Genomic DNA, 14,139 nt, shown 5'->3' on the forward strand with positions numbered 1-14,139 from the left:
TATATTTACGATTAACCGATATTATCATTAATTAATTTTATTTTTAACCTAATTTCTTCTGCTAGTTTATCAAAATCTTTACTTAATTTAAAATTATTATTAGTTAAAATAATGTTGTTTTTTTTCTAAAATATTACCCACTAAAGAGTTGTCTTTTATACAAGTTTACGTTTTTTCAACATTAAATCAATTAGCTTTTGATCAGCTTGAATTTGAGAAATTAAAATAAATATTTCTTTAGAATGAAAATTCTGAGAATATTGATATTTTTCGATTACTTCATTCAATTCACTTTTTAACCCCACACTAAGTTCTTCATTATTTCTTAATTGGTAATTAAGGGGAGTAAGATCCTCTTGATACTCTCTGGTTTCTTCATTCAATTGCCTTTTTAGTTCATCAGTTTGTTGCTGGTGTTTATTAATAATATCACTATTTTCCGATTGTTTATTGAGAGCAGTAATTTTCTTCTGCGAATTTCGGTCATTTAACTTATCAATAAATATCACTTCATCCTTTATTTCATTATTAGTTTTCTCCTCATTTTGTTTACCGGGCTTATTGATAAGTTTTTCATTTTCTTTCATTCCATCATAGAGAGCAGTAATTTTCTTAGCACTTTGTTGTTGGAGATTACAAATAAATTTTTCCTTTTCTTTTAATTTGTTATTCAGAATTTCAAGAAGCTGTTGTAAATTTCCCTTATCCTCATAAAGTTTTTTTATACAAGCTTGTTGATTAATTTGTTCATTTTGAAGGTCTTCTTTATGCTTTCTAGTCTCTTCAAGTTTATTCTCCATTTCTTTAGCTTTCGCTGCTTGTTCATGTAACAAATGTATTTGCTTTTTCAAGTCATTCATTTGCCTTCTCAATCCGGATGTACCATTTTTAGTGAACCTTTTTTCGTGCTCTAATTTTTTTTCGAGTTTATTTAATTCTACTTTTTTTTCTTCAATTCCAGATAACGATGATTTAATATTATCTAGTTCATTTTTTATGTTGACATATTTTTCATCTTCTAATTCCAATTTTCTGTTCGTTTCTTCTAATTGTTTTTCTGATTGTTTTATATCTTCCTCTTTGATCGCCAACTTATGTTTTAAATCCTTTATTTCTTTTTGTAATCTTTTTTTTTCCACTAATTCCTCGGCAATAAGCGATTTTAGCTTATCCTCTTCATTTATTTGCTGCATGGTTTGATAATAAACCTCATAATCCTTCTCTTTTTGTTTCAATTTCGTATTTAATTCATTGACAAATTTTTTCAAATCATTATTTTCTTGTTTCAAAATATCTTTTTCTTCCTCCAAATTCTTTACTTTTCGCTCCAGTTGATTATATTTATTTATCACCTCCTCTTTTTTTGCATGCAAACTACTCCCCTCTTTTTCAAGTTCTATAAATTTAATCTTTAAATTTAATTTTTCAAACTGTTTGTTTTTATAATAGAGATCTTCATTTTTTTTAACTAATTTCCAGTTATTTTTCCACGCCTTCAAATTATATCTACCATCAATATGACTTATAGTATAAATTTCAAGTTGTTCGTATATTTTTTTCACTTTAGCTTCCGATCTTTTATCAGCTAAGCATCGAAAATTTGTAATACTATCAGGTAAGAATTCTATACCAGATTCTATATCAGTATTACTAATACTTAAACTCTCTAATTTAACCAATTCTTTTAAAGGCCTCAAACTACCATGAAACTGATTATATATTCCTTGCTGGATTCTATCTCCATCAATGTTTCCAATAAGTAGTTCCTTTAAATTAACTAAACTACTAAAACAATTTAAATTTTGAGAAAAAGAATTATCAAGTAAATTTAAATATTCCAATTTTTCATTATTTGTAACGGGTAATTTCAATTCATTAAGTTGATTAGAGTTAGCCGTAATAGATTTAATATTCAAACAATTACTTAGATCTAAACTAACCAATTTATTTTGGGAGCAATCAATCTCAATTAATTGTTTATTCTTACTGATATCCAAACTAGTAAATTGATTTCTGGAACAAATAAATTCCTCTAAATTAACAAACTCGGACAAATCCAAATGAAATTCTAAATTTTTATTATCAATTATTAATCTGTTTTCCTTTTCTTTGTCGATTTTTGTTGGATATCTTTTGTTTATATATTTTCGTATATTTGCTTGTTCTAATTGTGGTTCTATTATAAACATTGAAATTTAAAAATTTGATTATATTATTCGTAATTACAAGAAGAAAAAAAAAAATAACTTACCTTCAATATAGTTATTTTCGGTTAGATTATATCCCATTGTATATCCCTTTCCGTTAATATCAATTATTGAATTTCCAAGATCTGAATGTAGAGTACAAACTGCTACTTCAACATTAGGTTGAACGTAATTAAAATCTATATTTGTATTCGAAATATTTAAATAAACACAATTCCTTGACCATCCAGTAAACTCGATATTCATAGGCTTAAAACAATTAAGAGAAATATCATATCCTTGAGACAATTTGTGGGAAGTTTTAATTGAATAAGAAGAATTATTACGTTGTAATGTAATAGATTCTTTAATATAATCAACTTGTATTTCTCAATTCTTTGGACAAAATACTGATAATTCTGAAGGATTCCCGATCATCATCCATATAATACGACATTCCTCTTTGCTTATATTTATATTCTTTGAAATATTTGTCGTCGCGGAAAATTTATTAATTTCATATGATCCAAACGTAACAAAAGTATCTTCCAATTTTGAATTATTTTTTGAAACAATTGATCCAAAAACCTCATAATTATTATTATCCAACGATGGTTCTATATTAATAATTATCTTCTCAGTAATACTATGTGAATCTTTTAAATTAACACTTCCGGTCATTATAATCCTAAAATTATTTTGCTTATTTAAAATTAAGTCTATTTTTTTCTTTTGTTCTATTTCAAGTATATCATATAAAGGAATTATATTATCATATTCAATAATTTCCAAGTCATTCTTTGTATTTTGAATCCATTCAGATAAACCATTTTCTTCAATAATATCTTCTTTTTGCGTTAAAAGATACGTAATACCGAAATCTGCCAAATGCGATTTTAAAGATTCGAATGCTAACGATGCTAAATCAATCCTTTTTGAAATGTAAGATGAATTTTCTATTGTATTCTTAAGAGATTTTCCTAATATAATACTTAATGAAATAAAATGTCCATATTCGTCAAAAATTTCTTGTAAATATATGAGTGGTTTCATACTTTCAAGTGCTTCTTTTATAGCTTGTTTAAATTTTTCTGAAGGTTTAATATTATTTCTGTTTAATGAAATTTTATATCGTTCACATTTTACTATAAAATACGCCTTATCCTCATAACTTAGATCATCTGCTGATACTTTAAAAAACGGAAAAGAGCTTATATCTTCATTATTATCAGTTAAAAAGATATTATTATCAATAAAAATGTCTTCTAAAATAAGCGTCGGTTTAATAATTTCTAAATAAAATTTATCATTTGAGTCTATATTAGGAAAATTAATTAATTCAAAAGCATTTTCCTCGCAAATTTTTAATTCAAAATTTTGATCGATTATTAAACCTTGAAAAAGTTGAAATTCTTTAACCAATTTTGTATATTTTAAATATTTAGCCCAATTTTCTAAGGTTAATTTCTCTTTAAAATTAGCCACTCCAGGTTGTTTCTCATCTATCAATGATGATGTTGTATCGAATTTCGAAATGAGAACGAGATTATTGCAAGAAATTGTATCGGATTTTAATTGAGAAATGGGAATGAGATTATTATAAGAAATTATTTCAACCTTATCATCTCGGTATAAATTATTCATCCAATCGGTTAATTTTTCATGAGTATCTAAATTTATTCCTTCCGTTGTTGTTATTTTTGGAAAATGATTCTGAGCGGCAGATAAGTCATTAAATGGGATTTCTTTTTTATATTTTGCAAAATTATATACCCAAGTTAAGTAAGAGTTAAAAATATCGATTTGTGTTGAGTTGATAGATTCAAGACCATCAATAAATAATTTTCCACCAATTAAAATCTTTCTTGGAAGCAGATGACCGTACATTTCAAATAATTTTTCTTCATCGTCATTCGTAAAGTTTAAAAAAGATTCTGATAAACCGGCATTATAAGTAATTTCAGCAACAGGAAAATTAAAACATATTTCTGTTGGTCGTAAAGATTCGTTTAATTTACCATCATTTTCATTAGAATTAAAACTGGAAAGATATGCAGAAGGTTGATCATCAAATAAATTTATATTTAATTCGCCACTCTCAATTAGTACGGCTTGTTTACTATTTTCTAAACTACACCCATTTAAATATAATCCATGATTTAACTTTAATTGTTGAACTAATGATTTTTGGTTATTTTTTATTAGTCCTGAATCTTTTAATTTCTTTAATTTTAAAGTTGTCTGAATTTGTGACCTCTCGTTTATATCATCATTTTGAAAATTATTCTCTTTATTTTGTTCCATTTTGAAAAGTTTTTTGAATCAATAGGTATGTAAATTTTATTTTTATTTTTTATTTTACAGAAACAATAATTTCAGAAATATATCAATATTCAATAGGTCTATGAAACGTAATTTAGATTTTAAAGTCATATAAATACAATTTTATCGTCGTAACACCAAATTAAAATTCTACCCTCACGTGTCCAGTGACATTTTAAGGGAATGTGAAAAAAAATAATTTTGGAAGGCAAAAAAAAACTCTCTCAGATAAATATATAAACAGTGAAAACTCGGTAGGGTGTGATGCCAGGGATGAAATATTTTGATATATTGATATAAAAATTGACATCTTGCATCTTGCCGTACGACCTGTACGTACTTACAATGAATAATTGTTCCCACTATAAAGTCTGTTTTGGTATTTAGAAAATCAGTATATTACGATTATACAAATGAATGCCGAACTAAGGTAATAAACATGACTGTCATATAAAAAATATTATACTAATTAATACAATAATCAATGAAAATGAATCTATTCCAAGTAAAATTTCAGATGTTAAAGATCGACATTGATCATATAAAGTTAGATCCTGTTATGGCTTTCAATATGATAAATATATTTTCATTTACTCTTCTCAAAAGAATATGCACAAAAAAAGAATAGGTTTGACTTTTTTTTTAAAAAAAAAAGAATATTATGTGACACTAAATTTAAGTTTATGTTAAAAATAAACATAAACAAAGTTATTAAATTGTTAAATTAATAAAAAACTAAATTTTATTGGTTCTTTAAATAAGTACCGTATATCAAATAAATAGAAATAAAACAAATAAAAACAAATAAATCAATCGTACATATGATCTGCGGTCATAGCTCAACCCTCGGTTCCAACCACTATAACGAGTATTTACAAAAACGGAAAATTTTTTTATAATGAACCTTATATTAATACAAACAAAAAAGTTTCTTTTAACTAAAATATTTTGTTAAAGAATTTCCAATTCTGTGTATATTTAGTAGATTTTAAAACCAATGAATTATTTTTCTAAATTTCTCAAAGCTTCTTTATTAAATAATAGTATCATTTCTAATTTTTCTAATTTTTCATCATTTTCAAGATTTGGAATTATTGTACTTATAATTTCTTTATCTGATAATAGTTCTATTTGTATTTCATAATTTGATCTTATGAATTTAATTCCTTATTTATATAATATAATTGTTATCATTCAATTATCACCCTAATTCTTTTTAAAGTGATTCGTGAACAATATACTAGTGATTTCACGTGATATTCACGAATATAAATTTATAATGTACGTTCTAATAGTAAAAGTTCACTATATCCAATATCGAGATTTTAATAGTAAGTTTACTATAACGAGCAAGATTTATTAGTAAGTGAACCGGGGGAATAAAAAAATTTCACTATAAGCCAAATTTACTATAACGAGCTTCATTAAAACGAGCGTTGACTGTACATGACTTTCTTGTACATGTTGCGGACAAGACATTACTTTTATAAAGACAATAAAGACCTGGTGCATGTAGTACAAGAGATTGGAACTAACCTTTATTTAATCAATTAAAAACCAATTGACCGAAGGTCCTGAATATTAAAAAATATTAAAATTTTTCTTTTGACTGCAAATTGTACTAATTTGTTTTTAAAGCATTCTAAATTCATATTTTAATCTTATTAAAAAAAAAATTAATTAAAATTCGTTTATTAAAATTTGAGTTTAGAGAAAAATCTCTATCTCTAAGCCGCATTAGATAATTCGACCAGAATTACAACTTAGATAATTTTAATTAATTAACTGATTTTTGACCGGGTATACTTGTCCGAAATTATGAAGTTCAACTATAAGATCAATGGATGTTTAATACACTCATTATATTAATTACAATTTTTATAGAAGGTAATTTGTTGTATAGTTGAATTTAAGAAAACTATTTATACTCAATGTATGTGTAAAATTTCACCAATTATGCCAGTTTATGTACAAAAAAAATATTTTCTTTTATTATCACTCGTTATGACTTATGACGCGAAAGATCTTTAATTTTAGCATATTTATTATCACAACGCAACGATGCGGTATAATCTACACAATATATTAATAATCAATACATACTCATATTTAATAACTAAGTAATTAATTTTAAAATATAACTTTATTACGTCTTATAAATAATTATTCTAATTATTATAAGTACAAAAATGCTACCTTTTCAAAAATAAAAAAAGTAGTTGTGAATCTTTCATATAAAAAGCGATAATATTCTAAGCCCCAGACAAAGTAATAGAGAAAGATACGCATGGATTATACCTTTTAAGATTTCTAAAATTAGTACATCACGTTATTAAAAAAAAAAGACCTTAATTGAATATACAAAAACTTTCAAAAGAAAAGGTGTGCTGCTAGGGCAGGTAGCACTGGTAGCAGGTAACGTAGGTTGGCTAAACTAATTTGATAGTTCTATTCGCAAATAAAAAAATATTTGCTAAAATGTTAAAAGATTAAATTAAAAATTAAAGAAAAATGGAACTATACCAACATTATCCAAAGAGCCGTTCAACATTGTCCAAAGAAACTTAATTATACATTCACCGAAATCCACATCTAAAGAAGGAAAAAAAATAAAATAAAATGTTACGTTAAAAGATGAAAGTAAAATAATTTAACGAAGAAAAAATATACTCACTGAAATCCACGTTCGAGTCAAAGAATCACTTTAGATAAAAAAAATGAAACCGTGTGTCCAGAAGGCCGGCAAAGAATAGTCTAATAAAGACAAAAAAAAGAACGGTGTATTAATAGAGTAATGTTCGTTAAAAGATATAAGAACAAAGAAAAATGCTTACCAAAATCTGGCGTCCGTACTTGTATAGGTGTAAATATAATAAATATTGTATCAAAAGTTATAGTATCTCTGAAATTATAACTAAATAGTGCTGCCGTCATTCAAATGATATATCCTATAGGAGGCGCACAACAATACTACACACATCTGATTCTGATTATCGACGTTGTAAGGTACAATTCCAAAAATATCTTTACAGAATTTGATACTTCGACTCTAACCTAGCGTATCTTGATCATATTCTGATAAATAATATATTTGAGGATGCGAATTTAATAATTGATGTATCAAACACTATTTGTGAATTATAAAGTTTTTAAGAAAATAATATACTTACTTACTAGGCCACAATTTTTCGTTCAATGTAACATTATTTACATATTCAAAAAAAAAAAAATGTTTTGGAACCTCGTTGTCTTTATCATCTGGAAGAAATGAAAAAGTAAATTCATCAATACTTTCAGCCAATTTTAAAATTTAATTAAGTTCAAAAATTGAATAACGTTAATAATAATATCTAGTAAATTTAAATTTTAAGTAACGCAGGTATTATACGTAATCATTTAATAATGGCCTTACCTCATTATATTACTCTTTTCGATTTTAATTGATAAAAACGGCAATTTCTCAATAAGTTTGATAAACTTATTCCATATTTTGAATCATTGCTCAGTATGTTAAGGCCTATTTTCAGCTATATTTTTACGTTTAAAAAAAACAGAATCTATTTATATCATCCCAACCACATGATTAAACAATGTAATAAAAAAAAAATTTTTGGTAATATACCGCAGTAGTATTACACAATAAGTAGGAAACGATATTTAAAAAAAATTAAATACAAGAAAAAGAAAAAAAAAGTAAGAAAGAAATAATCTTGTTTCACAAGATTTATTTATTATCGTAATGTTTCACAAGTTGAATGATTTTCGCTCTGGAGGCATTTATGTGACAAATCATCTGACCCGATGCTTGTCGATTGGCTGTAGAAAATTGCACCTGATAGTCCCGACATCATGGTGCAAAGCATGAATAATTCTTTTTATAGCACAGTTTTGATAAAAAGGAACATTCAAAATCAACTGTAAACTTTCATACTAGACGATTTTTGATCTGTAACCCATGCAATTTTCTTCATCCACTTACGTCATAATTCCCTTTTTGAATTAAACTGCCCCTGCTTAAGATTTCCAATATAAGTATTTTATGTATACTCCGAAGCAAAGGACTATATAATACTATGCAATATGATGTTCAATGCCTTTTAAATTTTTATTATAAATTTTGATTATTCTAATTATTTTAATTTAATATTCTAACTATACATAGTTGCATTGATAAAGGATTTAATTTTGAAAATGACTAAAAACTTCCTCTATCATGTTTCGTAAACCCTATAAAAATTTTTATTTCAAATATTTCCATTATTTCTCCGTTGCTTTCGTAAAAATTCCGTAAAAATAATACATTCCCGGAAAAACATGGAAATATAAAACACGGATCACAAGAATTTTTCAAGTCGTTTCTAGTAAATTTGATCGATTTTTTCGATAAAAATTGGAATTCAAATTTAACAAATTTTTTTATTGTTCTAATTAAGGAAATTGGTAATAAATGTTCGATTTGAGCAATCAAATATGTTAGACATAAATCAAACATGCATTGAATGATCACTTGCAGCAACTAATCAATGAGATTAAAAAAAGTACGAAAATTGTCAACCGGAGAATTCTCTCTTTTTTTTTTTATGTAATGCATAATGTTATATATCATTGTTTTTTGCTAAAAGTGTCATGTTCCCGGATTACTTGACAAGAATGAAACACAAAAATGGATGATTATACATTGTGTTAACTAAAACTGCAATATACTGTATCTAACCCTAAACTTAAGTTCGCGCATAATATGAGGCGGTTTTTCTAATTAATTTTTTGGCGTATTATATGTTTATATTATATAATACAAAATATAATAAAAAAAAAATAAAACAATTCTATACAAAAAAAAAAATTTTTTTTTTAATGAAATAAATAAATTAAGACTCCGAATTGACTAAATTTGTCAAATCAAATGTAAAAAACTAAACTGGGTTTATTATATCCGGTTCTAATTCTTTATTTGTAACACAGTAACACATTTTCGATAGTATTTTGACTTATGCATATCGACCAATCGATTATTAAATAAATAATGCATGTATTGAAATGATCCAACCAAATTACAGTTAATTGTTGTCAATAAATATCAATAAAGAAAATAAATAGTACTTAATTTAAGCAATTTTTTTCAAACCTTCCAAATATAGTGAATTAATATCTTGTGGTCTAAATTAAAAAATGAAAAATTCCTTCTATTAATGGATTAGATTATTTTCGCTCGCGCCAGACTCCCACGAATTTTGAAATTTTTGAAATATTTCCTCAATAGGATAGTCAATACCTTTGAAATAATAGTTTTTTGTTTGTTTTGTCGGCTTAATGCAAACAACAATGATGCAACATGTGTTATTATGCAACTTTCAAATGGCCCTGTAGATCGTTTAGCGTTATCAGGATTTATTGTTATTATTCCATCGTTACTTAAATATCGAGATCCGATCCTTCTTTTTTTTTTAAAAATAAAATAAAATAAAATAAAATAAAATAAAAATGAATAAAATTAATAAGGATAATAAATGGATTCGATGGATCAAAGACAGTATTGCTAATAAATATATAAATTATCACGATTACGACGAATTCCAAAATCTAGAATATATATGCGATAGAAGATTTAGTAAAGTTCATCGAGCAAATTGGAAAAGTTTGAATAATATCGTCACATTAAAATCTCTTAAAAATGGTAGCAATTTTATGAAAGAAATTGTTAATGAGGTAAATGAATAAAATTTAATTATATATTATTTTAATGTTTCTTTAAATAAAAATTTATTAGTTTTTTTTATTATTTAGATAACGTTATTGAATAAAATTAATCTTCATAAAAATATTATTCAATTTTTTGGTATTACTAAAATGATAGGTATATTAAATAATATAAAAGTGCATTGCTAGTGCATTAGGTAAATATTAAAAGATATATTAATAATTTATTTTTTTTTACTTTTATATGGTAAGATAATAATAAAGATAACGTTGATCCGAATTATTTGTTTATTTTCGAATATGCTGATAATGGCACATTGAGAGATTATTTAGAAAATAATTTTAATAACTTAGATTGGAATATTAAATTACGTTTTGCGATTCAAATTGTTGATGCAGTCTCATTTATACATCGAAAAAATATTATACATCGTAACCTAGTAAGTATTTTATTATGATCATCATCATCAAACAATTTGATTAACAAAATATTTGCCAAGTACATTAATATTAATTTATAAATTAGCATTCTAATAGCATATTAGTTCATAAGAATATGATTAAATTAGATGATTTTGGTCTTTCACATAATAAGTTGGCTGAAGTATCAAATACTTCTGCGGATATTATTGGAATATTACCTTTTATCGATCCACAACATTTTAAGGAGAAACTAAATGATAATTATAAAGCGAATAAGAAATCGGACGTGTATAGCGTTGGCGTACTCTTGTGGGAAATTTCATCCGGCAAAAGACCATTTGAATCTTACAATAAACCTCATCAAAAATCGACATTAATGTTGGAAATTTTAAATGGAAGAAGAGAAATTCCAACTTCTGATACACAAATTGATTATGTGAATACCTATAAAAGTATGCATTCATTATTATTTTATTTACAGTTAAACTCTCTATAGTCACCCTTTAGTCACACCATATAGTATTTTCATAATCACACCATTTTTTTTTTGATCCAACTATATAGGGTCGACTGTACTTTCTTAATTATTTATTATATCTTAATATCAAATTTTTTTCTTTTTTTTTAGGATGTTGGCAAGATAACCCAAATGACAGGCCAGATATGCAACAAGTACTTTCTGAATTAAAATCGATTAATTTAAATATGAAGAATGATTTATCATATGTAAATAAAATTAATGAGAATATACACAACGACACCATTATTGATATAGATGAAAATAATGAAATAATTATTAATGAATTGATATTATTATACGAAGATTTTATTCATTTATTATGAAGATGATTATATTCAATTGATAATTAAGAAACATATAATATTTAATAACAAAAACATAAATGAAATATTTAATTATTTATTAAATAATAATAATAAGAATAAACAAAATATTATTCTATTAGCAATTTTTTATCGATATGGAATTGGAATTGAAAAAAATGAAATGAAAGCATTTGAGTTATATGAAGAAATGACTAGAAAAACTTTTATTAAATCTGAAATAAGTGAAAAAAGTAATAGTAAAAAAACATTTAAAGTATGTGTAAAAGAGAATAATAAAATAAATGCACAAAAGTATATAAATCAAAAATATCCAACAGAAGAAGAAAAAGAAAAAGAGAACAGATTAATAATAAATAATAAAAATTTAGAAGGCCATTTAGATTTATCAGAATTTGTTAATTTAGAAAAATTAAATTGTTCTAATAATCAATTAATTAGTTTAGATATAAGAAAAAATATGAGATTAACTGATCTTGATTGTTCTCAGAACAAATTAACTAATTTAGATTTAACAAATAGTTCAAATATTACTTATATAAGAGCTAATTATAATCAACTTATTGATATAAGACTACCTATTGTAAATAAAGAAAAATTAGAATATATAAATTTACTTGATAATTCACTTTCTCAAAACTTAAATTGTTTTGGTTGTTTCGTTAATTTAAAACAATTATTCATAGGAAATACTGATGAGTATAGAATTCAGCAAGACATATTTAATCGGTTTCATGGTAATTTGAAACCTTTAAAAAGCTTAAACAAACTAGAAAGTTTAAATATTAATAATACTGATATAGATTCTGGTATAGAGTATTTACCTGACAGTGTTAAAAATTTTAGATGTTCCATTGATAAAAGACCGGAAGCTAAAGTAAAAATTATATATAAGCAGCTTGAGATTTTTGCTATCGACGTTATAGATGCTTTAAAAGGTAGATATAATTTGAGAGCATGGAAAGAAAATTGGAAATTATCTAAAGAATATCAAAAATCAGCATTAAATGGAAAAGGGTATGAAGAAAAAAGAGTTAAATCAGCATTCTTTACTGCTGAGCAATTAATAGAAATTGGAGTATCGCACGAAGAAGCAAATTCCTTGAAAGGTAAGGAGATATATAAAAAACAATTAGGAAAAGAACTGGGAAACCCCGACGAATTAAGAACCAAGGAAGATGAATATGCAAATTTAGAAGATCAATTGATTAAATCTAAGTCATTGATATCTAGTATCGAAAGTAGAAAAACGGAATTAAAATATCTCAAAAAAAAATTGGACGAACAGAAATATGAAACTAGATCTAGTACAGCCAGCTTGAGAAGGCAAATGAATGACTTGAAAAAGGATATAAATTCGTCATGGAAGAAATTGATAAAAACTATGAAAATAGATAATAAATTTGAAGAGGTTAAAGTAAATGAGGAAGATCAACAAAAAGAACGGAGTCATTTACAAGACTGTTTAGAAAAACTTCGTGAAGACAAGGAAAATTTATGCAATAAACTTGAAATTTATAATAACCAACTAACGGATAAAGAAGATTTTATTAATAAACTCCAACAACAAACTCGGAAAAATATTGAGGAATTAAAAAAGCAATTAGATGAAGAAACCAGGAAATATGAAAATTCTCAAGAGAAACTTGCCATTCTCGATAATCAATCAAAGGTTAAAGATGATCTTATTCAACAAAGCGAGCAACACATTGATGAATTAAAAAGACAATTAAAAGAGATAAATGCCTTGTACCCTCAAATAGAGACTAAAGAAATTGAATTAAGAAATACAATTAATACCATTTCTATCAAGAGCGAACTTGGTAAAAAAGGGAAACGTTTACTGGATAATCTTCTGGAGGAACAAATAAAGATTGTTCTAACTAATGATAATTTTTCTTCAGAAAAACTGGAAAAAGTTAAACTGAAATTAAGCGAAGAAGAAGAATTAACTAATGAAGAAATTCAAAATATTCTAAATAAACAAACAGAAGTAACTTGGTTGAAATTGAAGCTTAAATCCCTTCAAGATTAATTCGTAAATATCGGACTTTAATTTGGTATTACAAAATTTTTTACCTTTCAAAATAAAGTTATCCGTGAAGTTCCCGTAAAATTTATTTTTTTATTACATGTATAAAAATAAACTGTTTTAAATTTTCAACATGTTATGTATAATCATACATTCTTTACAAATAATTTAGCTTTCCCATCCCGTTGGACTTTGCCAGATAGAATTTTTTTTCGACATTTACTACATAGCATAATTAAAAGTTTGTAAAATTATTGCTTAAACACTTAAACGCGACAGTCGTTAATAAAGTATTTAATTTTTTGTCAAATACAAACATCTTTTATTACCAATTAAGGAAAACGCTAAACCTATAGTAGTACTACCCAATCAAGCAGTGAAATGTGACAATGAATCAATCATTGAATGAATAATACAGTAATGAAGCTATACTGGGATGACATCGACTAGAACTACCAGATCATTAACATTCACACATTCCACAATACAAAAAAAAAAATTTACTGACCAAATAATGCATTATTTATTTTCGGGTTTCTTTTACGGAAAAAAAACTATTTTTCACTTCTCTAGCCGATTAAATGAAAAATTAATGACAAATCCTGGTTTATTCATTATTAGTCCGGAGCGAAGCGG

General features: G+C 25.4%; 4 protein-coding genes across 5 annotated transcripts; 1 reads left to right on the top strand and 3 right to left on the bottom strand.

Annotated features, from left to right (window-relative positions):
* Positions 1-155: 155 nt before the first annotated feature.
* OCT59_006955 (uncharacterized protein) lies at positions 156-2,453 on the bottom strand (the record flags this gene model as incomplete). The annotated part of the gene is made up of 2 exons (XM_066138526.1): positions 156-2,176; positions 2,252-2,453. 2 exons carry the CDS (start codon positions 2,451-2,453, stop codon positions 156-158), a joined length of 2,223 nt encoding a protein of 740 aa, XP_065998413.1.
* A 123-nt stretch (positions 2,454-2,576) lies between these two features.
* OCT59_006956 (uncharacterized protein) lies at positions 2,577-4,490 on the bottom strand (the record flags this gene model as incomplete). The annotated part of the gene is made up of 1 exon (XM_066138591.1): positions 2,577-4,490. One exon carries the CDS (start codon positions 4,488-4,490, stop codon positions 2,577-2,579), a length of 1,914 nt encoding a protein of 637 aa, XP_065998414.1.
* Positions 4,491-6,878: 2,388 nt separating this feature from the next.
* OCT59_006957 (uncharacterized protein) lies at positions 6,879-7,442 on the bottom strand (the record flags this gene model as incomplete). 2 transcript variants are annotated; one of them, XM_066138658.1, is made up of 4 exons in its annotated part: positions 6,879-6,956; positions 7,036-7,100; positions 7,233-7,262; positions 7,343-7,442. In XM_066138658.1, the coding sequence occupies 4 exons, from the start codon at positions 7,440-7,442 to the stop codon at positions 6,879-6,881; spliced, it is 273 nt and encodes a 90-aa protein (XP_065998416.1). The 2 variants fall into 2 exon arrangements, with proteins under 2 accessions (XP_065998416.1, XP_065998415.1); XM_066138657.1 differs by having other exon boundaries at positions 6,943-6,956; positions 7,032-7,100.
* A 2,547-nt stretch (positions 7,443-9,989) lies between these two features.
* Positions 9,990-13,506, top strand: OCT59_006958 (uncharacterized protein; the record flags this gene model as incomplete). The annotated part of the gene is made up of 6 exons (XM_066138735.1): positions 9,990-10,214; positions 10,293-10,362; positions 10,458-10,645; positions 10,732-11,080; positions 11,257-11,354; positions 11,452-13,506. The coding sequence occupies 6 exons, from the start codon at positions 9,990-9,992 to the stop codon at positions 13,504-13,506; spliced, it is 2,985 nt and encodes a 994-aa protein (XP_065998417.1).
* Between the last annotated feature and the right edge of the window lie 633 nt (positions 13,507-14,139).

Source organism: Rhizophagus irregularis, chromosome 15, assembly GCF_026210795.1.
Source record: "Rhizophagus irregularis chromosome 15, complete sequence".
NCBI lineage: Eukaryota > Fungi > Glomeromycota > Glomeromycetes > Glomerales > Glomeraceae > Rhizophagus > Rhizophagus irregularis.